Raw genomic sequence first — 27,866 nt, 5'->3', positions numbered from 1 at the left:
ACCATATCCCCCTTTTTGCCTAATGCAATGCTGACCACATAATTGTCACCATTAAATAATTCATTGACTGCCTGGAGTACAGAGTATTTGTTTATTCATGCTTTCATTCTTTCATCCATTCAACAAATATTTTTGAGATCTTTTTTTGTAACAAGAATTGTAGTAGACACTAGGGTGTAGCAGGGGGGAAAATAGACAAAAACCCCTGCTTTCAAAGACTAATAAATAAGTAAAATACATAGTATGTGAAAGAGTAATAAGTGCTGAGAGGAAAGGACAGCGGGGGGAGGCTTGGAGGGGGAAAGAGTGTGGTTGGTGCGGGGAGAGGAATGGGTGCAGTTTTAGATAGGATACTCAGGGACGGTCTCTCTGATAGGGTGACTCTTTTAGTAAAGACCTGAAGTGCAGGAGGGACTTGAGCTTATCTTCGGAAAGAGCATTCCAGGTGAAGAACCTATTATGTGAAGGCTACGATGCTGGATCTGCCTGGTGTTCCAGGAAGGAAGAGCTTTGTGGCTGGGGCAGAACGGTGGAGGCAGAGAGTAAGAGATGAGTATGAGAAAAGTGGGGTGAAGGAGGGGTGAACAGATCTCTAAGTTCCGGTTGGACTTTGGCTTTTGCTGAGTGAGAGTGGAGGCCTTCCAAGAGTTTTTGAGTATAGGAAGGAGAGGGTCTGGCTTATGTTGTAATAGAATCCCTCTAGGTGCTGTGTTAAGGATAGACTGAAGGGAGGCGAGAGCAGAGGCAGGGAGATCAGTCAGGAGGCAACTATAACAGCCAGAGATGGGGTCGTCTTGGACCAGGTGAAGAAGTGGTCAGATTCTGGGTTTATTTTGAAGGTAGACTATACAGGATTTGCTTAGTGATTGGGTTGAGAGTGGAGGAAAAGGAGATCAGAATGATTGTGCAAGGTTTCAGTCCTGAGTGAACAGGAGGGTAAGTTGCTGTTTGCTGAAATGGGGAAGGCTATGGGAGGAGCAGGTTTAGTGAGGGCATATGTCAGCGCTTCGTTTTGGGACCTGTTAAATTTGAGATATTCGTTAGGCATTCAAGTTGGTGTCGAGTAGGCAATACAAGTGTGGAGTTCAGGGAAGAAGTCTAAGCCAGAGATAAAAATTTAGGAGACATCAGCAAATAGATGGTATGTATTTAAAGCCATGAGACTGGATGAGATCACTGGGTACTTCACTGTTAAAGCAGAGGTGAAGCAATCTCACATTTATTGAGCATCTAATATGTACCAGTCTTAATATATGAACCCTAAGCTAGATACTCATTTCACTGATGATTTGAGGTCCAAAAATGTTAACTAATGAACCAACCTAATGTGACAGCTAGTAAGTACCATGTTTCCTCGAAAATAAGACCTAGCTGGACAATCAGCTCTAATGCATCTTTTGGAGCAAAAATTAATATAAGACCCTATCTTATTTTACTGTAAGACCATGTCTAATATTATAATATATAATATAAATAATATAATAAATATAATATAATATATAAATATAATAACCAGGTCTTAAAACATTAATTTTTGCTCCAAAATACACATTAGAGCTGATTGTCCAGATAGGTCTTACTTTCACGGAAACACGGTAGCAGAACCGAAGATTCAAACTGAGATCTGTCTTAACTCCAAAGTCCATGTTCTTCTAACATCTAGTGCCTTAATTTAATAGTACATTGCATTTTAGAAAAAGTGCTCTTGGCAAACCATAATCAGTACCCTTGTAAGAAAAAAATGTGCTATGAATCTTCTTTTGAAATGCAGATAAAAGGGAAATCTGTTAGTCAGTTGATTGTCACACAAAATGAAGATTAGATTCAGAAGCTTTGATATCTACTTGCCCCAAAATTTCTCAGATAAGGCCTACTTTATCTCCCTCTAACTTCATGTCAATGTGTGTTTGTATGATTTTTTGACACTTAGACTATTTTAAGAACTATGCTAATTACTTTATATGCATTATCTCCTGTAGTCCTTACAACTCACTGAGGCAGGTACTAGTAATATCCCCACTTCACAGATGAAGAAAACTGACACTCAAGATCAAACAGCTATTAAGTGTCAATTACTGTTGGTCAATCTATCAAAAAAAGGTATACAGCATATCATGTGATGGGAGATCCAAAGACATAGGAGGCCTATAGGAAAACAGATTGTGAACATATGAAAATTTTAATACAACAATGTAAGGAATGACATATTGTAGTTTATAATGATTTGCCAAATGGCACTTAATGAAGTGCCATTCATTTAAGGCATGAGTGAGTCCATGATACACAAGACCATGAGTTCATTGTGGTCTGAGGTAACCTTAGAGAAAGAAAGACATTTGAACTGGGTTTTGAAGAATGGGTAGGATTTCCCTTGGTCGAGGGGTGGTTGGAGAAGTTATTCTATGCAAAGGGATTGGTATAAGCTAAAGTCTAGAGACAAAACACAAGACATGTTTGGGCAAAAACAAGATCAGTTTTAGCTGAAGCAGAGAAATGGAAGCTTTAACTAGAAATGTGGTTTAGAAGATAGACCTTGAATCATAGACTTAGGAATTGGTACTCTGTTGAGTAGTCAGTTGGGAGTCATTGATGGTTTCTGAGCAGAAGTTGAAGGAAGAGTACTCTGGTGTAGGATTGCTGAGAGTAAGACTTCAGGCAGAGATCAAATAGGAGGCCACTGCAAGAGTTTAACGGTCACAGGCTTGAGGGCCTTATACAAATATAGCACAGAAAGAAAGGGGATATGGTGATGGTGGTGGTGAGAGAGACTGGCAAGAAGGAATCAACAGGGTTTGATGACTAGGTAGAGGGAAATAAGAAAAGGAAAGATACAAAGACAACTTCAAGCTTTTGAAGATGGTTGTGTGACCTGGAGAAAGGTAACACTATTAATTTAATAAAAATTAAAAAAAAAAAAAGCAGCAGCAGCCAAGAGAAGGCTGATTTAGCAGGAAAGGCATGTTTTAGTTTTACAGAGTATAAAATAGTATGAGATAGCAAACTGAAAATGTCCAGATAGGAAGTAGGAAATGTGGAACTAAAACTTGAGAAATTAGGATTATAAGATGTAGATTTGTTTTTTGCCTAAATATCGTATTAAGTTACATGAGAGTAGATTCAAGTTTCCAAAGCAGCAGTATAGGGAGAATGATAAAAGACCAAGATTGAATCCTAGAAATCATTCATATTTAGGAGCCAGAAAAAAGTCTTCAGTGAAAGAGACAAAGAAAGGTTGATTGGTGCAATCTATACAAATTGTAGTTGGCCACCATTTATCAGTGAAAGGGCACTCAGAAAGTGAGAGTAAACACTTAGGAATATTCATAGAAGTTTAAGTCTCATCATCCAAGCCCATGACTTTGTATTTTACAAAAGTATTGGTCCACAGCAGTTAAAAACTGTCTGCACTACTGACTAAGAAGTGTTGGGTTAGAGGATAAAAGAACCAAGGACCCACTCCTAGGTATATGGCCAAGGGAACTCAACATATATATATATATATATATATATATATATATATATATATATATATATATATTCATACAAAAACTTGTGCACAAATGTTCATAGCAGCTTTATTCATAATACCCAAAAAGTAGAAACAACCCAAATGTCCATCAACTGATGAGTGACTAAACAAAATGTGGTATGTCCATTTTGGAATATTATTCAGCCATAAAAAAGAACGAAGTAGTGATATATGCTATACATGAATGAACCTTGAAAACATTATGCTAAGTGAAAGACCCAAATACAAAAGGTCCACATATTGTATGACTCCATATATATGAAATACCCAGAACAGGCAAATCTATAGAGACAGAAACTAGATTGATGGTTGCCAGGTTCTAGGAGAGAATGGAGAGTGATTGCTAACAGGTATAGTTTCTTTTGGGGAGATGAAAACATTCTGGAATTAGATAATAGGGATGGTTGCACAACTTTGTGAATATACTAAAAACCACTGAATTCTATACTTTGAAGTGGTGGATTTTATGGTCTGTGAATTGTATCTCAATAGAAAAAGCAAAAGAATAGGGAGACTGTGTGTCTCAAAACCAATGAAAGAAAAGCTTTCAAAAAAAAAGAAAATACAGCATGGCAGTTGAAACTAGGGAGGAAGAAAAGACTTGGATTTCGGCATTATAAGACTGTAGATTAAGATAAAACATCATTCCATAAGTCAGCAATTCTCAAAGTATAGTCCATGCACTCCTAGGGGTCCCTGAGAAGCCCTCAGGGATTTGTAGGATAAAAATTATTTTTATAGTAATACGAAGATGTTATTTGCCTTTTTCAATGTGTTGGCATTTGCACTGATGAAGCAATGGTGTGTAAAACTGCTGGTGCCTTAGCACAAATGAAGGCAAGGATACCAAAGTGCACTAGCAGTCACTGCATTCTTCACTGCAATGTACTCACAGCCAAAAAGCAAGCCAGTTTCACTTAAGAATGTCCTTGATGAAGCAGTAAATATTATGAATTTTACTAAATTTCAACCCTTGAATACACGTCTTTTAATATTCTGTTTGAAGAAAAGAGAAATATGCACAAAGCACTTCTGCATACTGAAGTACAATGGCTGTCCCAATGCAAAGCACTTGTACTGTTGCTTGCCCTGCATGTTGAAATAACAGCTTCTTTTTTCATGGAACACCATTTTTACTTGAAAAAATGACCGGGGGCGGCCAGATGGCTCAGTTGGTTAGAGTGCAAACTCTTAACAACAAGGTTGCCTGTTCAATTCCTGCATGGGATGGTAGACTGCGCTCCCCCACACACACACACAACTAAAGATTGAAAATGGCGAATGGACTTGGAGGTGAGCTGTGTCCTCCACAACTGGATGAAAGGACAACTGCTTGGAGCTGTTGGGCCCTAGAGAAACACACTGTTCCCCAATAAAATTTATTTAAAAAAAAAAAAAAAAGAAAAGAAAAAATGACCAATAAACTGGTTATTTAGACATGAGCATTTGGCAGTTTCTTGAAAATGTACAAAATGAGCCTGTCACTTCAAGGAAAATAACTGACAGTATTTGTAGTCAATGATGAAATTCAAGCTTTCAAGTGAAAATTCGAATTTTGGAAATCTTGTATCCACTACTATGAGCTTGACAATTTCCCAATACATAAAGACTTTTCTGCTGAAAATCAATGGTGGTATTAAGAGATATGGATTTTTTTGGTATTGTATTCTAATGACATGTCAGTATTTGGAAGATCTGCCTGACTCATTGAACCAATATTTTCTGAATGACCAGTGCATGTTACAAAAACCATGTCTGGGTAACAGATCCGTTTAAAGCCCAGGAGAGACCACTGGATTGTAATGTAACAGAGTATGAAAAGTTCATTGACATGGTTGCTGCAGATTCCACATTGCAACTAACCTTTAAGAAACTACCTACCTGTCAAGTTTTGGAATAGTACCAAAGAAGGCAATCCAAACTTACAATCTTACCTGAAAAGGCTATTGATTCTCTTTCCAATAACATATCTCTGTAAAGCCAGATTTTTTATTTTTTTATATATATTTTAACCAAAACAACATATTACAACAGATTAAATGCAGAAGCAAATTTGAGAACCCAGCTATCTTCTATTTAGCTAAAGAAAGGCCAGAAATTTGTAAAAATGTAGAAAAATGCCATTCTTTTAATTAGTTTTATATGTTTTGGAAAATAAAATTGTTTTCATTAAAAGTATGTTATTTATATTAACATATAATAGGTTTTTTAAATGAATTAGTAATTAAATATGTTTTCATTTTCTTAGTTTATTTTCTAATACAGTAGACATTGATAGTATTCATACTAACAAAAGTTGTTTGAGGTCCTTAGTAATTTTTAAGAGTGAAGTGGTCCTGAGACCACAAAGTTTAAAAACCGCTACGATATGCTATGGATAATTATATCAACTCTTTGTATGGTGTTTGAGGTGGTTTTCTTTTTTGTAAAACTGGTACCAATATCTGGCTAAGCCAGCATTCAAGTGTAGCAGTTCTAATTCCATCATCTCCCTTACACTTGCCAAAACATGCTCTATTTTCTTCTTACCAGAGTCTTATGAACCACTGACTGATCAGATGGGGTCATATTCTATTCCTACAGAGCCCCAAAATTGCTTTAAAGGATGAAAGGCAAAGAAATTTACCAGACTTGAATGAAAACAGCCCATTTCTATTTCTTCAAATGAAACCTCAGAACCTCACAACTGTTGTACCTCAGAAACCTCAGAAACCTCAGAACCTCACAACTGTTGTACAGAAAATAAGGAGTTCTTCTAGCAACTAGGTTGTAGTAGATCCGAGACCCTGACTTCAGTAGCAGCCGGACCTGAGTAGATGTCCAGTGACTGACTAGCTAACACGCACAGCTGGACACTCTCCATGTGCTTGACGACCTGAACCCTCGAAAAGGACCAGATTCCATGTATCCCAGCAGTCTGCTTTAAGATCACAGCATTTTGAATGCCCTAGATGTTGCTCTTGGAATGCTCCCATTCTAATAGAAGATCCTTGGGTTTAGAGGGCAGGTTAGGTCATCATCCTTCATCTGCTAAGAAGTTTCTAAAGGCTCTCCTTTAAACAGACAGAAGAAACAGTTACAGTACTGTTCTTAAAAACTTCCAGGACAGGTTTATAAAACAAACCTCTGCTTGTTTGGTGCCATTAAAGGAAGGACAGCAACTCTCAGTAATCAAACTCAGAATTTTATTCTCAGGACCTACTAAGTACTGCTGCCTTGCACGAGGATTTTAGAAAGCAGTGCTTCTTAACCCTGCTGTGCATCAGAGCACTCTGACCTGCTGACTCAGACTGGCAGGTGGGGAGAATGGTCAGGAGGTGCTTTCATTGTTTTTTAAAGATTCTTCAGTTGACTGTAGCCACTATATTAAGCATTGGCTCCCACAAAAAAAAAAAAAGCATTAAGACTCTGAAACTGGGGTAGGACAACCCCTCCCAAAAAACAGCACATCCCTGAAGGGGTGACTGGGCAGCCAGTCTCCAAAACCTTGCTGAGCTGAGCAGCAGCCAAGAACAAGGCTTGGTGTTTACACACTCAAAACCAGCTCTGGGTTGTCACAGCAACTCACCCCAGCACCATTTCTTGTTCCTCTTTGCTGCTTCAATCCAGGCCTTGCTGCTCTCTGTTATGATCTTAATGTTCCTGGTAACCGTAATGGCCTGCTGCATTCCTGTTATTTCTCTGCCAACTGCTCCGTCTTCTTACCATGTGTTTACTAGTGTGCAGTGATACTTCACCTACCCGTGTGGAACTCAACAACCTCCACTCCCCCAAATACAGCAGTAAACAGGAGACAGCACAAAGGGCCTTGAGTGGCCAGAACAGATGTTACCAGGCTGCACACCACCGTCTATCAGGAAAGCACCCAAGACCCTTGCTCTTGTCTTAAATCTTTTTTTTTTAAATGCCTTTAAAACGAAGTTATGGTTTCTACGGTAGGGAAAATAACTGAAAGCTCAAGAAGTGACTACTGATCCCTGCACGGGAAGGAAAAGGGCAAAAATCCCTAAGAAATGGATACAGGCACATAGAATGCAGGACAGTGTAGGCCCTCTAGAGTCAAATAGTTACACACCTCAATAGGTCATAAAGCCATTGTGACGTGACTCTAGAATAATTATGACCCAGATCACCAAGAAACTGTTAAATTATATTCAATTTAAGGAGGCAGAATAAAGTGTGTTGTGTTTTTTAAATTTCAGGCATTCCAAATGGTTCAGGGTTTTGGTGATTCCAATTGGTTAAGGGGCAAAGTGCTTAAAGAGGGGAACTCTATCCAGAACCTATTTATGAGTACTCTAGATAATTAAGCTCTACCCTACTTATTGTTTCTATTCATTTATACCCCTATTCCTAAAACATTAAAAAAGCAAAAGATTTAAGGCAGTCAGATCTTACTCTATATACTTTCTAGTACCTGGCTCTGGTTCTTAGCAATACTTGCTGATAACCTGGTGTTCTGTCCCTGCCAAATTTGGTATGTGATATGTATGAGACTTGATCCTATTTCTTTGTTTATTCATCTGACTGTAAAAGGGTCACAGGTGTCTCCCTCTCCCTTGAGCTAGTAATCCTATATCACTTCATCTCTGCTAGCTAGAAAATAAACCATTACCCATGATAAAAATCCAACTTTTTCTTTAATTAATAAATAAACCATTACATGCCACCCTGTCCCTCCTTATATGTTCTATAAACAATACCTGGCATATAATAGGCATTTAATAAACATTTGTTGGATGAATAGATGAGCCAGTAATCCACAGAATATCTATAAAATTAACACTTGCATGAAGCTGTAAATTTGATAAAGAGCCTCGTCCATTGTAAGACAGCAATCAAAGAACACCAACTAATCCTGGCACCAAGAAGATCAAATAGTGAAAAACTAGGTTACCTAAGTACACAAGCTGTGATCATAAGTTTAAAAAAGTATGGGGAAAAAAGACTAAGACATAAGCCAATTATACAACATGATTATCTGAGGGCTTTGTTTATGGCTCTCAAATTTACAACTATATTGCCAACGATAAGTTGCAGTGATATTGCAACTTAAAATTTAAAAGCAAGAATTGCAGCAACTGTAAACCATGACCAACTCAAGAACACTGTACAATGGTAGGATAGGTAAGTGTCCTTCCAAAATGCAGTAGGGATTCCAGTTCTTCGCACGTGGGCTACTGCAGTGGGAATGTTGTCAAGCACATCAGCCAGACTTCCTCATAGAACACTGATAGCAAGTGTGTAGTAACGCCATGGAACACACCAATTTTAGTTTAGCAATACCAAATCTTACTGACCCTTTTTAATTCACAGGCCATGCATAATCAGTTCATGGCCCGTCAGGAGACCTGCTGTAGTTCAGTCATGGCCCTGGCTCCATACTCGGAATCACAGCTGTAGGAGACATTTCTCCAATATACCTAATGGATTTGTAACTTGGTGGATGTCCAGACCTCAGGCTGTGAGGAGTATCCACATGCATCCTCTAACTGCTAGGTGACGCTATATGCAGTCAGCAATCCTACTTTGTAGCCTGGTGTTCACTTAAATTTATGCTCTTAATAGTCTTAATAATTTGGTCATACTCTGCTAGCAGGATGGAGTAAAATTATAATAGATCATAAAAGTATAAAATAGTGTTTCTGGGCACAGTTGGGTACCCTCAGTTCCTCATATTGTTCAAGAAAAACAAGAGAAAATTCCTAGCAGTATTTAAGAGGCTGTAAATGAAACCTAGCCTTAGGACCCAGTCTTGTATTGCCTCGATATAAAATTACTATCTTCAATTTTAAACGTGTATTTACAAAGAGACTTCTTTGGGATACTGTTAACCATCTTTCTGTTGATATCCACATAATGTATGTTTTTTCCTCTCTGGGCTGAGTTTCATGCCAGATAAATTTCCAAAACAAAATTGGGAGAGCACCAGACACAAGTAACCCTCTTCTGATTTCCCCTCAGGTTACCCCTTGGCTTTGTTTTACCGGCATTACCTTTTCTACAAGGACAGCTACCTCATCCATCTCTTCCACGCCTTTACAGGCCTCTCAATTGCTTATTTTAACTTTGGTGAGTAAACTGAGTTAGCAGTGGTACTGCAGTTGAGGGAACCTAAGAAGGAACAGACTTGAGCAAAATTTCCTGAAGAGAATTTGATGGATAGGGAAGTTATAATGCTCTGCTTGCAAAGAAAGGGTTTGTATGGATAGGAACACAGCTTAAATTCTCCTTTTATGTACAATCCCATCCCAGATAAAACATTTTGAGAGTGGTTATCCTTGCCAGACCCCATCAACAGAGAAGCATCAGTTTCTGTCTGCCGTGGCTGTAACTGGATGACAGATCCAAGCAAGCTCCTCAGGAGCGACCTTGAGCTCAGACATTGAGAAATACAGTAACTGCCTCACAATCCCTTCTATTTATACAATTTCCTTCCTCCCTCCAAAATATGAGGCTATTTTGGAAAAAAAATCCTAATACCAAAGTTTTTTTTTTATATATCCTCGTTGCATTTAGAAGTCTCAGGAAAGGTGATAATGCTCCCCCCCCCAAAAAAAAAGGCTAAAATGTGCTTTATTCTGCTCCCAGGAAACCAGCTCTACCACTCCCTGCTATGTATTGTCCTGCAGTTCCTCATCCTGCGACTCATGGGCCGCACCATCACTGCCGTCATCACTACCTTTATCTTCCAGATGGTAAATGTCTTTCCCTTGATAGCTCAGGTCACAGCTGACAGCAGTTCAGGGGTGGATGGAGGTCGGGGCTGTGGTGTACAAGAAAACAGTGAACTAGGGGATCTCATTTCTAATCCTTCCTCCCAAGGACACTTGGCAGTATGGCTTTGAGTAGGTCACTCTACATGGGCCCAGGTGTTTCATCTGCCTCAAGGAAGGGGTGCCAGCTAACCCTTTGTATAGGACTGTGTGTTAAGGTTCTCTGATTCTGACCAGGATTCGCCCAGCTGTCCAGGAGGGGAGTCAACTGAAGGCAAGGCAGAAAATCAACTTAGAATGAGCTACAGAATCTAAGCATCTAAATTCTCAGTTTAGCCCGCATTTTGCTGAGAAACCTTGAGCAATTCTCTTCCCTTTACAAGTTCAGTTTCTCCATTTATAAGGAATTTCTTAAAGCCTTTAATGATGAGACCAGGAGAAAGGAAAAATGAAAGAATATATGGGATTTCAGAGCAGGAAGAAAATAAATCATAGTAATAATAAATACTTCCCCTTCTCCTAGGCTTACCTTCTTGCTGGATATTATTACACGGCCACTGGCAACTACGATATCAAGTGGACAATGCCACACTGTGTTCTGACCTTGAAGCTGATTGGTGAGTGATGGGTCACTACCTTCCCCCTTTCCACCTAAGGCTCTTCCCCCATCTGACCATAGACTTACTCCGTTCTCTCCCCGGAGACTTCTGGCTACCCCAGTTCACATGCCACATCCCCAGTGTCCTCTCTAGTCTACCCACACCTTCTCTCTCTGCTCAGGTTTGGCTGTTGACTACTTTGACGGAGGGAAAAATCAGGTAAGTAGGATTCCTCCACAGAGGTTAAGGAAGGAGAAAGGCTGTTGTTACCAAAAGACTGAACCCAAATGCCAGGGGCAGAGCATCTCCCTTACCCGCAGCCTGTGATCTCTATATCAGATAGCACTGAGCAAGGAGCAGCAAACCTAAGTTGCCCAGATCCAGCTCTTGCACAAAGTCCAGAGATCAGTGCCAACAAGGCGTTTGGAAAGGCGGCAGCAGCCGACTGTTGCTAAGCTACCCCTACACACACTCGTTTCCACGTGAAGCAACGACTTTTCTCCATATCATCCCCTCAGAGATGACTATTTGAAGAACCAGTTCAGTGGGCCACAGGGTGGGGAACACGCAAGCTGGCTCTTACGGGGAGATTCAAGGCTATCCTGAACCATTCATTCTCTTCCCGGCATAGAATTCCTTGTCCTCTGAGCAACAGAAATATGCCATACGGGGTGTCCCTTCCCTGCTGGAAGTTGCTGGTTTCTCCTACTTCTATGGGGCCTTCTTGGTAGGGCCCCAGTTCTCAATGAACCACTACATGAAGCTGGTGCAGGGACAGCTGACTGACATACCAGGGAAGATACCAAACAGGTAATTGCCCCTTCTGGTCAAGACTTCTGTGTAGGTGTCTAACCCACTATAAAGCCACTTCCGAAGTGACTTTCTTGAAGGCCAGCCCCGGCTGCATTCTCCAGGTTGGCCCTGGCTCCCAGGCCCATGCCACACAGGCCCTGGACTGCTTAACAGGCACTCTGTACCTGCTCACTGCAGGCAGTGGGTGCTTTTCATCTTAGGTCGCTTCCAGACATCCATTCTGACCTGGTAGTACAAACATAAAAATTCACTTTTCTGCCACAGGATTCTGCTTGAACCAATTATGTACCTGCCTTTAAAATCCATTTTCTCAGTTGAAAAAATAGATTGTTAAATAGAAGTTTACATAAATACGTATCACAGTAGAAAATTTAAAAGTTACCTTCATTGAGAACATGTCCAGCCTGTTTGAGCATCAACTCAAACAAGAGAGGAAGAAGGGGATTCAAAATTGGTCATTATTATCTGTTAGGCATTGGGTTTTCAAGTCCCAGTGTAGACTGAGAACACTTGGGATCAGTAGTATTCCTGAGGGGAAGCACCACAGACTCAGACATACGGCTCCCTGCTGCTGCCCTTCATTCCCTGTAACTCACAGGGGTTTGCACTCACCATTCCTCATATCCAACCATAGAGGTCTTTCCCTGAGAATGAGTATAGACTTTGGGCAGCAGAGCTCCTCGTCCCATCCCAGATGGGTCCCATCCCAGATGGATAGCCGCGCCCCGAAACACTCCCCTCCGTGACATAAGGTCAAAGAGTGAAGGGAGTGGCCTCTGCATGTTGTGACACCACCCCCCACCCCTTGTTCCTTTCCAGCACCGTACCTGCTCTCAAGCGCCTGAGTCTGGGCCTTGTCTACCTGGTGGGCTACGTTCTGCTCAGCCCTCACATCACAGAAAACTATCTCCTCTCTGAAGACTATGAAGTGAGTGGCTACTAAAGCAGCAGCAGTGTGACTGCATCCAAGATAGAAAATGGCCAGGCAAGGATCCCTGTAGATAGCCAGGAAGTGGGTAATGCCATCTACAAATGCATGTTGGTTTTGCTCTAGATCTGTGAGTTGATGTCAATGCCAGCCGAGCCAGGACATGTTCATCAGCCAACATTGAACGACCTTCGCGGGCACAGGGCTGTGCCAGGTGCACTTTCAGCACCCCTTACCTTTCCCAGGAGCAGCTCTTAGCTTGCTGTGTTACAGCCCAGTAACTCCTTGGAGCATAGCAGCTTCTGGTCCTCTCCAGCCTGTTTCTTTTCTTGACAGATTGGGGGCTCCTAGGGAATTCCAAATCCAAGGGAGGGGGAAGTGCTGGCTTTTGCTCTTGCCCAGCTGAGAAAGGCTTGCAACAGTTCCATACCCACTCTGGGTAGGTTGTCTCCTTAAATTAACATTGATCATGGAGACGTAAAAGTCCCAGTACTTAAGCGTCCCAGATGCTCAGTGCTTTAGGAGAAGAGTTAAGGACAATGCTGTTTCTGGGACTCCCCAAGGAAAAGGAGGTGAATGGTGTTCACTGGGCTCCCTGCTTATTCCTCTTAGCCTATTATAGAGGCAACTAAGCAGACTGTCAGGCACCCACGAAGTAGTCAGCCACAAGTGTGGGAAGGAGGAGCATTAGGGAGATTGGCCTGGCCTGGGTGGCTTTCTAATACTTGTGTTCTTTCTGCTCTCAAGAACCACTTTTTCTGGTTCCGCTGCATGTACATGCTGGTCTGGGGCAAGTTTGTACTGTACAAATACGTCACCTGTTGGCTGGTCACAGTAAGTAGAAAAGATGAAACAGGATCATATTTAAAGCTGCGGGGGACGTGGGGAGGAGAGTGGCAAGAACCCTGAGTCGGTCCTTCCCGCAGGAAGGAGTGTGCATTTTGACGGGGCTGGGCTTCAATGACTTTGATGAAAATGGAAATGCAAAGTGGGATGCCTGCGCTAACATGAAGGTGTGGCTCTTTGAAACAACCCCCCGCTTCACTGGCACCATCGCCTCTTTCAACATCAACACCAATGCCTGGGTGGCCCGGTAAGCAGCAGGAGGGGAGGTTTGGACCCTACTGGCTTCTGCCTTCCACTTCACTAAATATGAGGGCAGGGGAAGTATTATATCACTTCTGTCCATCTTTTCCCACTTTGGGTACACCCGCCAGTCATTCTTACACACTTGTTTGTGTCTCCACTCCCCAACCCCCCCAAAAAAAATCATTCCCAAAAGCAAGATATACAAGTGCCTTGAGTCCTGGGTTTTAATCCCAGTTCTGCCACTGGTTTATGTTCTCCATTGCCCTATTTATAAACATCTTTATTTGTCCCATGACGAGAACGTAAGCAGCACAAATAGAGATCTGGTCTGTCCTTTTTAGTGCAACTTAGTGTGCACTCGTCATTATCTGTTGTACTAAGTAGCTTGCACAAGTTCACCCAACTAAGCCTCAGGTCTATTTCGTCTCTGAGTCGTCAATATCACTGCCCCCCAGGGGGCCCCAAGTGGGAGCCCGCCACCACTACAGCACTCCACAGGGCACTGAGAACCCAGAGGCAGGATGGGGGATGTACAAGAACTGGTCTGAGACTCATCCTTACCCACCCTTTTCTCTAGTTACTTCTTCAAACGACTCAAGTTCCTTGGAAATAAAGAACTATCCCAGGGCCTCTCATTGCTATTCTTGGCCCTCTGGCACGGCCTACACTCAGGATACCTGGTCTGCTTCCAGATGGAATTCCTCATTGTTGTCGTGGAAAGAAAGGTAGGCCTTAAGGGTGGTGGGTGAAAGGGGAATATGAGAAGGGGCAAGACACTGACTGCCTCTCCCCTTCCTCCCCAGGCTGCCAGCCTAATTCGAGATAGCCCAACCCTGAGCAGCATGGCTTCCATTACTATACTACAACCCTTCTACTATTTGGTGCAGCAGACCATCCATTGGCTCTTCATGGGTTACTCAATGACTGCTTTCTGCCTCTTCACATGGGACAAATGGCTTAAGGTAAGTGAAGGCCTGCTTGCAAGGATAGGAGGGAATCACTGATAACCTCAGGCAGTCAGGGATATTATATCCCATGCCCTCTGTCTACCGTGGTGGCCTGTATCTCTCCACAGGTGTATAAATCCATCTATTTTCTTGGCCACGTCGTCTTCTTGAGCCTACTATTCATATTGCCTTATCTTCACAAAGCAATGGTGCCAAGGAAAGAGAAGTTAAAGAAAATGGAATAATCTATTTCCCTGGTAAGTAAACATTCCTAAAGCTAACCCGAAACCTACAGAATACAGAATAGAGCAATAGATTAAGGGGGAAAAAGATAGCGTTGGAAATTTGGGGTGAATCTCAAGGTACCCTGGCTTATAGAAAACACAGTATGTGGCACTGACCTCTCTAACTTAGCATGCCAGGAAGCAGCTTAGACGGGCTAAGACCAGAGACTAGGAGTAACTCTGACCTGCCTTCCAATCCAATTTCTTCTCTTGCAGGTGGCCTAGAGCAAGACTGGTGCAGAAACAACTTGTCTCCCTTTTTACAGCACTCCTTTGCCCCAGAGCACAGAGAACATAGAAGCCAGGGAGTGGGAAGACATGGCACTGCCAGCTGTGCCTCTGTGGCCAGCCAAGTCTTCATTTGGGCCAAAGGGGAAACTCTTGTGGGAGGAGTAGAGGGACCCATGTCTCCCCTCTGGGCTCCCCCATGCACGTTGCCTTATCTCTCCCCCTCTAGCCAGGAATCTGTTTTTCTTCTGCCAATTTACTATGATTGTATATGTGCCGCTACTATCCCCACTCCCCACGGGAGGGGAGGGGAGAGGAAGGGTACAAGACCTCGCCTGCTCCACTTTTTCTACCTTGAAACTGTACCAGATAAAATCACTTGTTTGTTTGGTTTTTCACTGCTAGCATTCCCGGCTGCTTTCTTTCACAGATTTCCATGCTTGCCGTGGCTCCAGTTATCTGAACTATCTCCTTTAGAGCACAGTAATTGCAGCAGTTTGGAGCTAAAGCCCAGAACCAAACACCTCTTCCTGAAGTCTGAGAACAAACGGTATAAACCATTAAATACTAAGTTTAGGAATCCCAAAGAACAACCAGGTTTACAAGAACACTATTTATAGGATAAACAAATAGCAAATATACAGCCTCAGCATCCGCAAACCCCACAGTCTTGGTGCAGGAAGGTCATCTTCCAACAGTGAGTTGAAAACAAGGTCAAGGGTTACAACATCAACAGTCTCTGTTTCCGAGCAAGGTCCAACTGTCAAATGACCCTCCATACTTCTTCAAAGGCTGTGGTAAGTTTTGCGCAGGTGAGGGCAGCAGAAAGGGGATAGTTACTGATGGACACCATCTTCTCTGTATACTCCACACTGACCTGAAGAGAGAACAGTTCTGTCAGCTGACTGTCACTCTATAACAGGCTCAATCCCTTCTTTGGGGCAGGGAAATTGGGCTGAGCTAGTATTTCTCAGTGCTGTCTAGTATCAAATTTGTACAAGGGATGAAAAAGGTCCTAGCTTTGACTATTACAAATATGCCAGCAGCAATCCCCATCAAAATCCCAATGGCATTTTTTTAAAGAAACAGACCCAAAAAATCATCAGATTTGTATGGAACCATGAAAGACCCCGAATAGCCAAAGCAATCCTAAGAAAAAAGAACAATGCTGGAGATACCACACTCCCTTGACTTCAGCTTGTACTACAGGGAAGCAATAATCAAAACAGCATGGTATTGACAAATATGCCAGCAGTCCTTAAAGGATGTGTCCTGAGACAGGTTAGGGAACCCCCATTTGTCTTCCAGCTGTGTTCTTAGTCTCTATTTTCCAAATTATAAGGACAAGGATCAAAATACTAACTGCTCTCGGACTTGAAGAGCCCAGACCTTACCTTGCCATGGGCAAAGGCCCCCACCACAAAAACAATAGGCTCATTGCTGGGCACCAACTCTCGTACATCACTGACGGCTGGGATGGAAAAAGAAGTGCCAATTTTCATACACCCAACTGGGAAATGATCTGACACTGGATTCTTAATTACCTAAAGAAAAAGAGAAAAATGAGCCCCAGAAACATTCTCAGAACCCTACTTCCAAACAGTAGGTAGTACTTATTACCTCACCTTCAAGAGCTTCTGGGGGCCATCAGCTGCTCGAACACTGAGCTTGTGTAAAAGCTGAACTAGGGCGGGGGGGGAAAAAAAGAGTTCAGAACTAGGTGGAGACCCCACTTCTGCCCAGAATCTAACCAGAAAAACTCGTAGGTAAGGTGGGCTCCATGTGTCGTTTTACATCCACTGTACTCCTAAAATGTTAGAACAAGCAGTTGTCAGCATAAGACTAGTTGTGTACTGATGGGCTCACTCTCTCTCACTCAGCCAGGAACCCATGCAGGCTTTACCCTGCACATGGAAAGTAATGAAGAATCCTTGTTCTGGGATCAATCACGTTCCCTCTTCCTCCTTTCTTCACCTCTGCCAAGTTCACTCTGAACTTTTAAATCCTAAAGATCTCACCCATGAGGCCACAAAAGCGGTCAAAGGTTCTGGGAATCCGAGTCTGGGGGTTCACTTCAATCAGCACGTTCTTCTGTGTGTGGATATAAACCTGCAGCAAGCCAGCTCGGTTCAGGGGACTGTCCATGAGCATCAGTAAACTCTGAGGGAGGTAGACACCAAGGTACAGTCATGAGAAGTAGCATGCAGCTGCTTTACCTTCCATGGAAAGTCTAGCAGGGTGATGAGCTCTGTCCCTGGAGTTACCTGGTGAGCTATGTCTGGTCTCACTTCCCCAGGGTCCCGTCCATTCTTCAACAACATAGACTTGTGCTTGTCACAGTTTAGTAGCTCATATGTCTTCCCTACCTAAAGAAGAGGGAACATGACAGAGAGCAACATAAGTTGCTTTTACCTAGTAGCCCAGCGGTTCTCAAAGTGTGGTCCCAAAACCACCAGCAGTAGCAACATCTGAAAATGTTTTAGTCAAATTCTCAGGCTCACTCTAGATCTACTGAGTCTGAAGCTATGGGGGTGCTTCCCAGCAAGCCCTTCCGGGGATCACTGTGTTGACCCTCCCTCCCAATCCCCACTCACCCCCACCATAACTGATCTGATCTTAAAAGGCAAAGGGGAAATGGCACGGCCTGTGATTGTACGTTTTAAACTGGATTTAATTTTAAAATCTGTGGCTATTAGACAAAGTCAGTGAGGGATTCTGGAATCCGGTAGGAGTAAGGTTAATAAGCAACGCTGAATGCTTGTTTAACACAGGAGCACTGTATATACCGGACAAAATATACATGATGACTTCTCCAGTTTGCTTGTAACAAATTGAAAAGCTGCAAATCTGGGGAAAAGTGAAAATTCTAATGATGCCGGAGGTAGTTTCATCAAGGAATACTCTCAGGAGTAAAACGAAGAGGGGTTGTTCTTAAGGAATGTCAGCAAAGGTACAAATGGAATAAAGAAAAGGCAGAAATGTGAAGAAAATGATGCTGAAAAAGTGGGAACTGATACTGACAGGCAGTGATTATACCGAGGGTGGCAAAAAAATGTATATATATGACTTGTATTCATCTTTTGTTATCTGTATACATTGAGTATTACAATTTTAATAGTTTTTCCCTTTCTTAAAATGTATATACTTTTTTTGGCACCCTCTGTATGTGAAACTGCTTTGTAAACTGCAGAATCCTCAAGTATCCAGCACAAAGCCAGAATAATTCTGGAGTAACAGAGGCATGAGAATGACTGAGGGATATTATCCTGGCAACTCTGTATACTGGAAAATATACCAGGTAAAAACTTGATACTAAATATCTGGCTGGATCCATCTGTAGCAGCTAAAAGAAATTGCAAATTGCAATCTGGAGTCCTAAGAAGCATTAAGGTGGCCAGTAAAAGTCTAGAAACATACCATTAAGTACAAACACAGGTTTTGAAAGGCTAAGTTTTTATGTTTCAATAGAACATTTCTAGATCTGACATTTTAAGGTATATGATTCCAAAAGATTTCGGAGAAGAGGCATGTAGACTTTGAAATTAATTGGATAACTGAAATACTAAGAATGTCACAGAGAGTAAGCACAGAAAAAGAACAAAGGACCAAGAACTAAGTCCATGGGACACTCTTAATTATAGAAGAAAAAGAATCTCTTGAATAAAAGACTCCAGTCTCAACAACCCATTAGTGACTTAATAACCGGGGTTTTAATAAAACTAGAAAACATCTGAGTACTTCACATGTAGTATAATGGTAAGTGATGGTTTCTAAAACTTGGTTTGTGTGTGTATGTGTGTCTGTGTGTGTGTGTGTGTACACACTTGTTCACTGGTGGGTTGTGGTTACTACCGTGTTTCCCCAAAAATAAGATCTAACCAGAAAATAAGACCTAGCATGAATTTCAGGATGACATCTCCCGAACATAAGCCCTAATGCGTCTTTTGGAGCAAAAATTAATATAAGACCCGGTCTTATTTTCAGGGAAACACGGTAAGCTTGAAAACCACTAATTGGAATAATCAGAATGAATACCATGTGTATTCATTTTCTATAATAGGTCTTAGAGACATAAGAATTTTTAAAACCTCATTCTCTGCCCTCATAGAGCCTTCTAGTGGAAGTGACAAACTTCTAGTGGAAACAACCACATGAATACTTAACTCAAATTGTGATAAACATTACGTAGGAAAAGTAAATGGTTCATTTATAACAGAAGGACCTGATTTATAGCAGGAAAGGAATCATTTCTATGAGGAAGTAACATTTAACCTATTAATTGAAGAATGAGCAACATAATAGATTCAATAATTGTTAAATGAACATAATAGACTCAATAATTGTTAAATGAACATTAAGTAGGAATTGATGCAAAGAGCTGAGCAAAGGGAGCTTCCAGTTAGAGAACGTTATTTGCAATGGCCTTAAGGTGTAAGAGAACTCTGCTTTCAAAGAGCTTAAAAAAAGGCCAATGAAGCCAAAACATACATAAAGAGTAAACGGAGAGAGCAGGCCCAGATGAGGCTGGCAGAAGCAAGAGGTAGCAACACAAGGAAGACACAAGGCAACAGAAGATTTCAACCAGCTATGAATTCTATCACCTTGGAGTACCATTAATTACAACTTGGCTTAAATTCTTAAATTCTTCCTGACCACGTTCTAGGAATTTTAATATGGCCATGACCTTTTCAACTTTTTAATAGGTAACATGGAAACAGCAACAATAATAATATCTAATACCTAATTCCGAGTGACAGACATTATTCTAAACCCTTCACACATATTAACTTTTTTAATACTTCCAACAACCGAGTAAGGTAGGTACTACCATCAGCCCCAGGAAACATAGGAAGAAATGAAGTTAAGTGACATTCAGAGTTAATAGGCTGGAAAGACAGCAGGCAATTAAATAAGGGATGGCTATGAGAACCTACAGTAAGGTTAGAAATAATCAATTACAGAAGGAAACCAAAGAGGAAACCTCATTAGCTGGTCTTTTTTTTTTTTTTAAGTTTTCTAGATTGCAAACTTAATAAAATGCTGTAGTGGTTAAAGAAGTAAAGATAGAAAATCACACCGTAGATTACAATGGAAATGTACTATTTTTGAAGCACTTTCATTACAGTCCCCTATAAAGTATTAACCTCCACTTTACAAACTGAGGACAAACTTGTTTTATCAAGATCACACACTTAAAATAAGTATAAGAACGTAGATTAAGATCCAGATCTAACTTCTAAACAGCCCAGTGCTATTTCTTCTGGGCTTACTCATTGAACAAATTTAGTTCTAAACGGTAAGAGAAACAAAAGTCAGAGAATGAGACAGCAAAGTCTTAAGACAGGGAATTGCTGGATTATTCAGGGAAAGAGCCGAATGATAGGTAAAAATAAAGATGTAAAATTATTAAATGATAATCTGATCCAGACAGTGTTTCAAATTGGATAGTAATATGGAGGAAGGAGACAGTAAACACCTTTTAATGAATTAAAACACAAAGTCCTTATGACTTAATGAATTAAATGAATTAAATGAATTCATAAGGACACAAAGTCCTTATGAATAAAAGGATGGGGCAGACTAAGCTACTTTCTCCTTTCCCTGTAAATTATCATGGGATGATGTGGGACACCGCGGTGCACAAAACTCCCTTCCCCTTAGTTTACTCCGTATCACAAAATCCTGGTAAATCAACTGTAACCAAGGACATGAAGGCTGCTATGGGATTCAAAAAGGGTAGTAGAAAATGAGTACTGCCAACCCAGACGTTAAACCAAGAGACAGTCATCTAGGCCACTGTTCCTCCAAAAGCACGTTACACCTCTCTGCTTTCTCCATCCACTGAGGCCCTCACCCTCACTCACTCCACAGGGTCCCATTCTATCAATATACACATTCTTCACTTTCTTGTCCCACATTACCTTGACTGTCTCCAGACTGGCCCCTTCCAGCACCACAATGAGCCTATGGCCTCCCATCTTGCTTCCCGCCCCAAGTCGGGGCCGCTTGGGCGCCACAGCATCCCAGTCCTGTTCCTGGTCCTCACCGCGACGCTCACGAGGCTGGAATCCACCACTGGGCGCAGCCATCTTGCAACCGAACCGGAAATTGTGCTAATATCCTTAAATTAAGACCTAGCGCTCGCCCTAATTGCGAACTTCCTTCCGGCTACCATTCTGAAAATGGGCGCTTGGAAATGGCGATAGCTTCCAGTCTGGCACTACCGAAGCCTCTCCGGGAGGACAGGGTTTCAGAAAGGGGCGGGACTTCCGAATGCGTAATTCCTGTGCGCGAAGTCTGGGTCCGCCGCGGGCTGGGGGAGGGTTTAGAAGGGAGCGCACTTCCGGTGCCCTTTCTCCTGAGAGCACCTGGGGCCCGGACCCTCGTGAGCAGGTTGCGATTTCTAAACTGGAGTGGGGTAGAGGCGGGCCGGCACCCCCTCCTGACCTTCGGTGCCGCCGGCCTCGGGATCAGACATGGCCCAGAACTTGAAGGACTTGGCGGGACGGCTGCCCTCCGGGCCCCGGGGCATGGGCACGGCGCTGAAGCTGTTGCTGGGGGCCGGCGCCGTGGCCTATGGGGTCCGCGAGTCCGTGTTCACCGGTGAGCAGCCTCCGTCCGCACTCTGGACTCCTAGTCCCTCCCCAGACGCCCTACTTTGTCCCGCCGGGTCCCCGCGCTAAGGGATTCGCCCCTCGCCCCGCCCCACCAGGGGCTAGCACGTCCTCTGAGCTGAGACCCGGCCTGATTACCACCCCTGTCCCCACAGTGGAAGGCGGACAAAGAGCCATCTTCTTTAATCGGATTGGTGGCGTGCAGCAGGACACCGTTCTCGCCGAGGGCCTTCACTTCAGGTAATGGCGGGCAAAGCGGACTGACCCTGACCCTTCACCCTTGAACGCCAACCCACCAATGGCTGTCGTAGGACTTTCAACAGGATTCTACTGTTTCCCTTCCTCACCCCATCTCCCAGGACAGTAGGTGCTGCCCGTAACTCCAGCAACGCGTCAACTGTTGTTCTCTAAAGGAAGAATAGAATTCCTCCTTGTCTGTGGTCATTAAGAGGCGGGGCAGGCGAAGAAACACGTGGTGAGGGAAAACTGGGCAAAACTAGCGCAGCTGCAGTCTCCTAATACCTGTCCCTGTTCCCTCCCCTCCAGGATACCCTGGTTCCAGTATCCCATCATCTATGACATTCGGGCCAGACCCAGAAAAATTTCCTCCCCCACAGGCTCCAAAGGTAGGTCTGGACACGTGGAAGCTACCAGCAGATGGGCTACCTGAAGTCAACAGGGAACCTGGCCAGAGCTCCGAGGGGCAGGTGGTCGTGTCAGAGCGCTTGGGCCTTGCTTTCCACATCTGCAAAAGAGCTGGAATAAAAGTACCTGCTGCTGGAGTTAAAGTAGTGCCTCTGGACACACTTTTGTTGGTCCATTTTTGTATATGTTTGCACATTCACATTTTTTATGTGCTTGTACATTCTTATTAACTGCCCCTCTCCTCTAATGTAAACTCGCTGAGAGCAGTGTTTTTCCTTTGTCTTATTCACTGCCGAGATCAAAGCCATTTTGACTTATTAATTATATCCACTAGTACACCCTGTTCTGGGAAACTTCACTGGTGCATCTGTTCCCTCTTAGACCATACCTAGAAGCTGTGCCTTTGAGATTCCCCAGATTCCTTACACACACACACAGGCGTGTACACACTGAGGCAAGTAGCTCACCTATAGTGTACTTTTTTTGTACTATTTTTAGTGCGGGTCACTTAACATTCCCTAAACCATAGGCCCTGGGAATAAAGGATTCATAAAACAAATCCTTGTCTTCAAGCCCTTAAAGTCTAGTAAAGAAAACATGATTGTGATAGAACCTACAGTAGAGGTTGCACACAATAGTGGCCAAAACACAGATCGGCTTTACTGGTGGAGGGATTGTGGGCAGAGATGACGTCACAGGGGACCAGGATGCATTTGGCCTGTGCCAAGTCACATGTTGCTGGCCTGATTTCCCTGCCTCCATGCCCCAGGGGAGTTCCAGCTGCACGACATTGCATGGAGGGAAACACAAAGAGCAGATGGTGCTTGGGGAAGGGTGCTTGGCTAAGAGACCAGATGAGGCCCCGATGGCCTTGACCAGCCACTGCTGACCTCACTCTTAGATCTGCAGATGGTGAACATCTCCCTGCGAGTGCTGTCTCGACCTAATGCCATGGAGCTTCCCAGCATGTACCAGCGCCTAGGGCTAGACTACGAGGAGCGAGTTCTGCCGTCCATTGTCAACGAGGTGCTCAAGAGTGTGGTGGCCAAGTTCAATGCCTCACAACTGATCACACAGCGGGCCCAGGTTGGACTCCAGCTCCGATTACCATCTGCATAGTGGCAGCATTTCCCTCCTAGGCCCAGAGCACTGGGTATTAGGAAAGGCAGCTTATTAGAAAAAGGTTGTGACCCTGGTTCCATTTCTATCTAAAAGCTATACTAATGGCCACTGTGGGCGACAAGGAGAGCCAAGATTGGAACTTGATAGCTAGCAGTCAGTGTTAGAAAGCATGGGAGAAAACAAAGTTTAGAGGTGCTGGAGAGAGTAGATTAGAAGTCAATGTGACCTGCTGAAAAGATTGGACCAAATATGTTCCAACTCAGATGTTTTAGTGAGGAATTAAAAATGGGTTAGTGAATTTTCTGCCATTTTCAGAAGATCTGGTATTCAGATGGTCACAGCAACACTTTTCCTTTCAGTTCAGTCCCCTCAAACCACCTCTCCCTTCCCCTCCTCACCCCAACCCTCAGGTGTCCCTGTTAATCCGACGAGAGCTGACAGAGCGGGCCAAGGACTTCAGCCTCATCCTGGATGACGTAGCCATCACAGAGCTGAGCTTTAGCCGAGAATACACAGCTGCTGTAGAAGCCAAACAAGTGGGTGAGTTACCAGACGAGTAGGACAAGGGTTTCTGAGAATGCAGAAAGGGAGATGGGGTCCCTAACACCTCACATCTGTGACCTGGCTCCCACCACAGCCCAGCAGGAGGCCCAGCGGGCCCAATTCTTGGTGGAAAAAGCAAAGCAGGAACAGCGGCAGAAGATCGTGCAGGCCGAGGGTGAGGCCGAGGCTGCCAAGATGATATCCTTCTGCTGGAGAGATCTCAGCCTGCCTCTGAGGCACCTTGCTTTCTCCGTCCTCCCTCGTGGGCTGGCTGATGAGACTAAGGCGAATGCGACTCTGTGCTCTCTGATCCTTGGCTCCCCCGGGGTCAGAGGTTTCAAATGGGATCTGAAATCTTAGTGGGGTATTTGAGCTTGGCTCCTCACTGTAAGGCAGATCAATAGCACTACTGGCCTTGCCTACGTTCCTGCTGCTGCCTCCAGTTCCTGGCAGCTGCATGCAGGGGGGCCCACAGGTGAGGACCAAAATAAGACTAGGCACGAGCCACCTGAGCGCAACCTTGGATCTGACAACCCAGAGGAGGGCTGGAGCCAGGGGAGTGGTAAAGATGGGGCCAGTGATTGACACCTGGCCATGTGTGAACCCTTAACCCTACTCTGCTCACCTTGGAGAAGCACTGAGCAAGAACCCAGGCTACATCAAGCTGCGCAAGATCCGGGCAGCCCAGAACATCTCCAAGACGGTGAGTATGAGTCCAGTATCCCTCCAGGGCTGCCTGGAGAGTTAGAGTGTTTTTAATTAAAGCACATTGAAGCAAGGGAATTAGAATCGTGCTCATTCAGGTTGCTACTCAAACTGGCTTCTCTGACACTCCTCCGCCCATACGAAAACAATTCCTCTGGGTTCCCTTGACCTTTTGTTCACACCTGTTACAATTCTAACACATCACAGTTGCTCACTGTTCTGGATCCTTGTGTGAGGGCAGGGACTCATCGTTGGATCCCTGTTCCTAACCCACATGTGCCCCATCAGTGGTGATTTAATGCAAGGATAGGAATCCAGGCCTTTTTTGCTTAATACAAGCATCTGTCTCGTTTCCTGCCCTGTAGATTGCCACATCACAGAATCGTGTCTATCTCACTGCTGACAACCTTGGGCTGAACCTACAGGATGCAAGTTTCACACGGTGAGAGATGTGACCTGCGTAGTGGGTGTCAGAACATGGGAGCTGAGTCTAGTCGCTTGGGCTCTAGAGCCTATTACTAGCTTACTCTTGTCACTATTGAAAGACACCACGTGTCTGAACCAAAGATGGAAAAGTGTGGGTGGTTGATGTGCCTAACTTGAATCCCATAGGATTGATTTTATGAGAACAAATAGGATTATTCATGTAAGAAGCACTTTAATTGTAAGGTTTTGTCTAACTGAAAAGTGGTGAAAGATGAAACTCAATATCCTTACTCGGGAACCCTAAAATTGCTGCTGTGGGGGCGTGGAAAGATGCTACGAAAGGAGAAGTGAGAAACGGCAGTGGCAGAGAGAACCAGTCTCTTCCCTTCCAGAACCAGAGAGTCCTAGCTCCCAACCCGATTTGTCTTTCTCTTGGGAGCAAAGGAGAGTTTAGAGCTGGGTGGGGCCTGAACTGTCAAATCACCTCTGCATTTTTCTTCTCTTCCTGTGTTTCCTGTTCATTTGGTGACCTGGTATCTGCAGCGGAAGGTAAGTTGTTGATGCATCGTTTCTTTGGGGTCTTGTAGCTCATCTCCCAGTACCTGCCTCCTCCCCCACCACCTAACCTTTCCCACCTCCCCTCACTAACCTTTTATCTGGAAGGAGGGTAGCTGAGGAGGGAGTGGCCAAGGTGCTGTGCCTCTTACATTTGTCTCCTAATGTTATCAGTCTGTCTCCCTTATCTGTTGCCTTTCCGCAGTGACAGCCTCATCACGACTAAGAAATGAACTTGGTGACCAAGAATTTAACCACCAGAGAAGTGAATCTGTTTCTCCCCTGATGTTTGAGGAGCACACCCCCACCCGGCCCCTGGTATCATGTGATGGTCCCCTCTGGATCTGTCCTACCAACCCTTTTCAGATGAAGACTGACCCGTTTTCAGGGGAATGATTTCCTCCCAGTGTTGACAAGGGTTGTTGGGACAGTGTGTGATTTCTCAGTGATTTCCTACAGAGTTGGTTCCTCCCTCTCGGTTGGGAGGCGATAATCACCATCCCAGGAATTCTCAATAAATTTTTATTACTTAAGCTGAAGTCAAGGTCTCACATGTCTGAGCTGGGTTATGGGAGGCACGCATGCGTTTGCTCACCTAACACTCCTGGGTCTGTCTTCATCTCTGCCAGCAGGAGGAGCACAGACTCTGGCCAGGGCAGTTAAGGAAGTAGGGCCTGGGCTCTGCTGCTCTCACCCTGGAAGCCCAGCAGTAATCCAAAACGAGCCAAGCTAGAAACAGGGCCCTTGGATCCTGAGGCCCAGCTGCACTTTCCACTCCACCCTCTATTTCTACCACATCACACTTGTGTTTACCAACATCTCCTTTTTTAAGGCTGTAGCAGCTGTGGCTTTGCTGAGCTAGACCAAAAATGTGATGACCCCAACATGAGTTGCTTCCTTGGTAACAGGGTTCCATGTAGCTGTGGGGAGACGATTTGTGCCTATTGAGGGACTTACATGTCCAAAGCCCAGTGGGTCATGTTGCCTGCTATGGGTTACCCACACTCCCAATTTTGCAGTCACCAGGTGTGAGGAGCCTGTTTCACAGGTGAAACGGCTCTACTTGTGTGGAGATGGGCTCTTCACTTCCACAGCTTGAGCCCCTAAAAGGTGCCTGTTTTTAGTCCCTATGTAAGCCACCTCATCTCCTTCCCAAGACAGCACTCTGAATCTCAAGTACCAGGGAAATGAAGCCACTGCTCTACTTGACGCCACTACAACCCGTGTCCCATCCCTTGTCCTTAAAGGGAGAGAAAAGACATTTGAAACCATAAACACTGGGTGCAGAAGCATGTACAGGAATTACAAAGTGCTTAGGGGAGGTGAGTCTTATAGGGTGAGAGACTGAGTTCGTCTTCAGCTTCTTAGATTTTTGAAGAAAGATTAATTTTCCCCTTCTCGACAGGTAGATGAAGTAGATGTGGCTGCCCCACTCCTCAGGAGCTGGGAGCCTAAGATGAGATCGACACAGACAATTGGGTCAAGTAACCTTAATCAGTCTACCACAAGTTTCATTCCATTTTATTTCGTTCACATTCCCAAGGTGGGAAGAGAGTAGAGGTGCCTGGAGAGCCAAGTATGTTTCAAATCATACTGCTGCGGCTCTAGAGGCAGCCATTTTGTCTCCTCCCATTGTTCCCCTTTTCCTAGTGACTTACACCCCCATCCAGAGGGATAAAGGTCAGAGATTGTTGGTCAGGAGGCCTCCATGGTCTTCAGGGCTCCCTGAAGGTCACTGCCGAGGAAACCGGCCCGGGGGCCATCTTTACCAGACAGTGTTAGGAGCTTCACAATTAGACCATCCAACACTGTACTGGAAGATGGACCCAGAGCCGGCTGACATGCAACTCTGGGCTAGAGCTGACCAGTTGCTACAGGGACCCTGGCTGCGGGCCAGGTGAAGTCTTTTGAGAGTACATCCCAAGCTCAAGGTCGGCTGTGGGTTCTGGATCCACCAGATGACAAATCACTCTGGGTTGGGGGAGGGGACCGGAACCATTGTGTCCCTTCAGTGGGCAGCCTGCCAACCAAGAGCCACCTCTTTTGCAGCCCCCTCCACACAAGATGAAGGGGATTCCAGGTTGTGTGGAGAGGTTCGGGTGGGGGGCTGCAGTTGGCTGGGG

General features: G+C 44.0%; 3 protein-coding genes across 3 annotated transcripts in view; 2 read left to right on the top strand and 1 right to left on the bottom strand.

Moving 5' to 3' along the window:
- The window catches only part of LPCAT3 (lysophosphatidylcholine acyltransferase 3), a 33,699-nt gene extending 18,160 nt beyond the window's left edge, over positions 1–15,539 (top strand). Inside the window, exons 2-13 of the mRNA XM_081061074.1 lie at positions 9,494–9,601; positions 10,121–10,227; positions 10,769–10,862; positions 11,026–11,063; positions 11,476–11,654; positions 12,477–12,585; positions 13,333–13,419; positions 13,512–13,678; positions 14,252–14,399; positions 14,478–14,636; positions 14,750–14,878; positions 15,122–15,539. Of these exons, the coding sequence (XP_080917200.1) occupies positions 9,494–9,601; positions 10,121–10,227; positions 10,769–10,862; positions 11,026–11,063; positions 11,476–11,654; positions 12,477–12,585; positions 13,333–13,419; positions 13,512–13,678; positions 14,252–14,399; positions 14,478–14,636; positions 14,750–14,866 (1,313 nt within the window). The 3' untranslated portion in view covers positions 14,867–14,878; positions 15,122–15,539. The remainder of the gene's footprint in view (positions 1–9,493; positions 9,602–10,120; positions 10,228–10,768; positions 10,863–11,025; positions 11,064–11,475; positions 11,655–12,476; positions 12,586–13,332; positions 13,420–13,511; positions 13,679–14,251; positions 14,400–14,477; positions 14,637–14,749; positions 14,879–15,121) is intronic.
- A 52-nt stretch (positions 15,540–15,591) lies between these two features.
- Positions 15,592–21,349, bottom strand: EMG1 (EMG1 N1-specific pseudouridine methyltransferase). Its single transcript, XM_081061076.1, has 6 exons — positions 21,055–21,349; positions 17,398–17,499; positions 17,152–17,293; positions 16,759–16,817; positions 16,528–16,677; positions 15,592–16,010 (listed from the first exon to the last, which is right to left on the bottom strand). Exons 1-6 carry the CDS (start codon positions 21,220–21,222, stop codon positions 15,897–15,899), a joined length of 735 nt encoding a protein of 244 aa, XP_080917202.1. The 5' UTR covers positions 21,223–21,349; the 3' UTR covers positions 15,592–15,896.
- PHB2 (prohibitin 2) lies at positions 21,307–26,280 on the top strand. The gene is made up of 9 exons (XM_081061075.1): positions 21,307–21,736; positions 21,903–21,987; positions 22,294–22,373; positions 23,294–23,478; positions 23,925–24,054; positions 24,152–24,255; positions 24,683–24,760; positions 25,128–25,213; positions 25,949–26,280. The coding sequence occupies exons 1-8, from the start codon at positions 21,610–21,612 to the stop codon at positions 25,206–25,208; spliced, it is 870 nt and encodes a 289-aa protein (XP_080917201.1). The 5' UTR covers positions 21,307–21,609; the 3' UTR covers positions 25,209–25,213; positions 25,949–26,280.
- Positions 26,281–27,866: the final 1,586 nt, after the last annotated feature.

The sequence above is a fragment of the Rhinolophus hipposideros genome (assembly GCF_964194185.1).
Source record: "Rhinolophus hipposideros genome assembly, chromosome: 9".
Classification (NCBI taxonomy): Eukaryota; Metazoa; Chordata; class Mammalia; order Chiroptera; family Rhinolophidae; genus Rhinolophus; species Rhinolophus hipposideros.
This window is presented reverse-complemented; position numbering and strand designations above follow the sequence as displayed.

Bases quoted from the DNA above. Each gene is read 5' to 3' on its own strand.
- EMG1 (XM_081061076.1), bottom strand. From the start codon at position 21,222: ATGGCTGCGCCCAGTGGTGGATTCCAGCCTCGTGAGCGTCGCGGTGAG. The intron at 17,500-21,054 runs GTAATGTGGGAC...CCTCTTCTTTAG, and splicing joins CCAGTCTGGAGACAGTCAAG to GTAGGGAAGACATATGAGCT. The intron at 16,011-16,527 runs GTAAGGTCTGGG...TTCTCTCTTCAG, and splicing joins GGGCCTTTGCCCATGGCAAG to GTCAGTGTGGAGTATACAGA.
- PHB2 (XM_081061075.1), top strand. From the start codon at position 21,610: ATGGCCCAGAACTTGAAGGACTTGGCGGGACGGCTGCCCTCCGGGCCC. The intron at 21,737-21,902 runs GTGAGCAGCCTC...CTGTCCCCACAG, and splicing joins CCGCGAGTCCGTGTTCACCG to TGGAAGGCGGACAAAGAGCC. The intron at 24,256-24,682 runs ATATCCTTCTGC...TACTCTGCTCAC, and splicing joins AGGCCGAGGCTGCCAAGATG to CTTGGAGAAGCACTGAGCAA.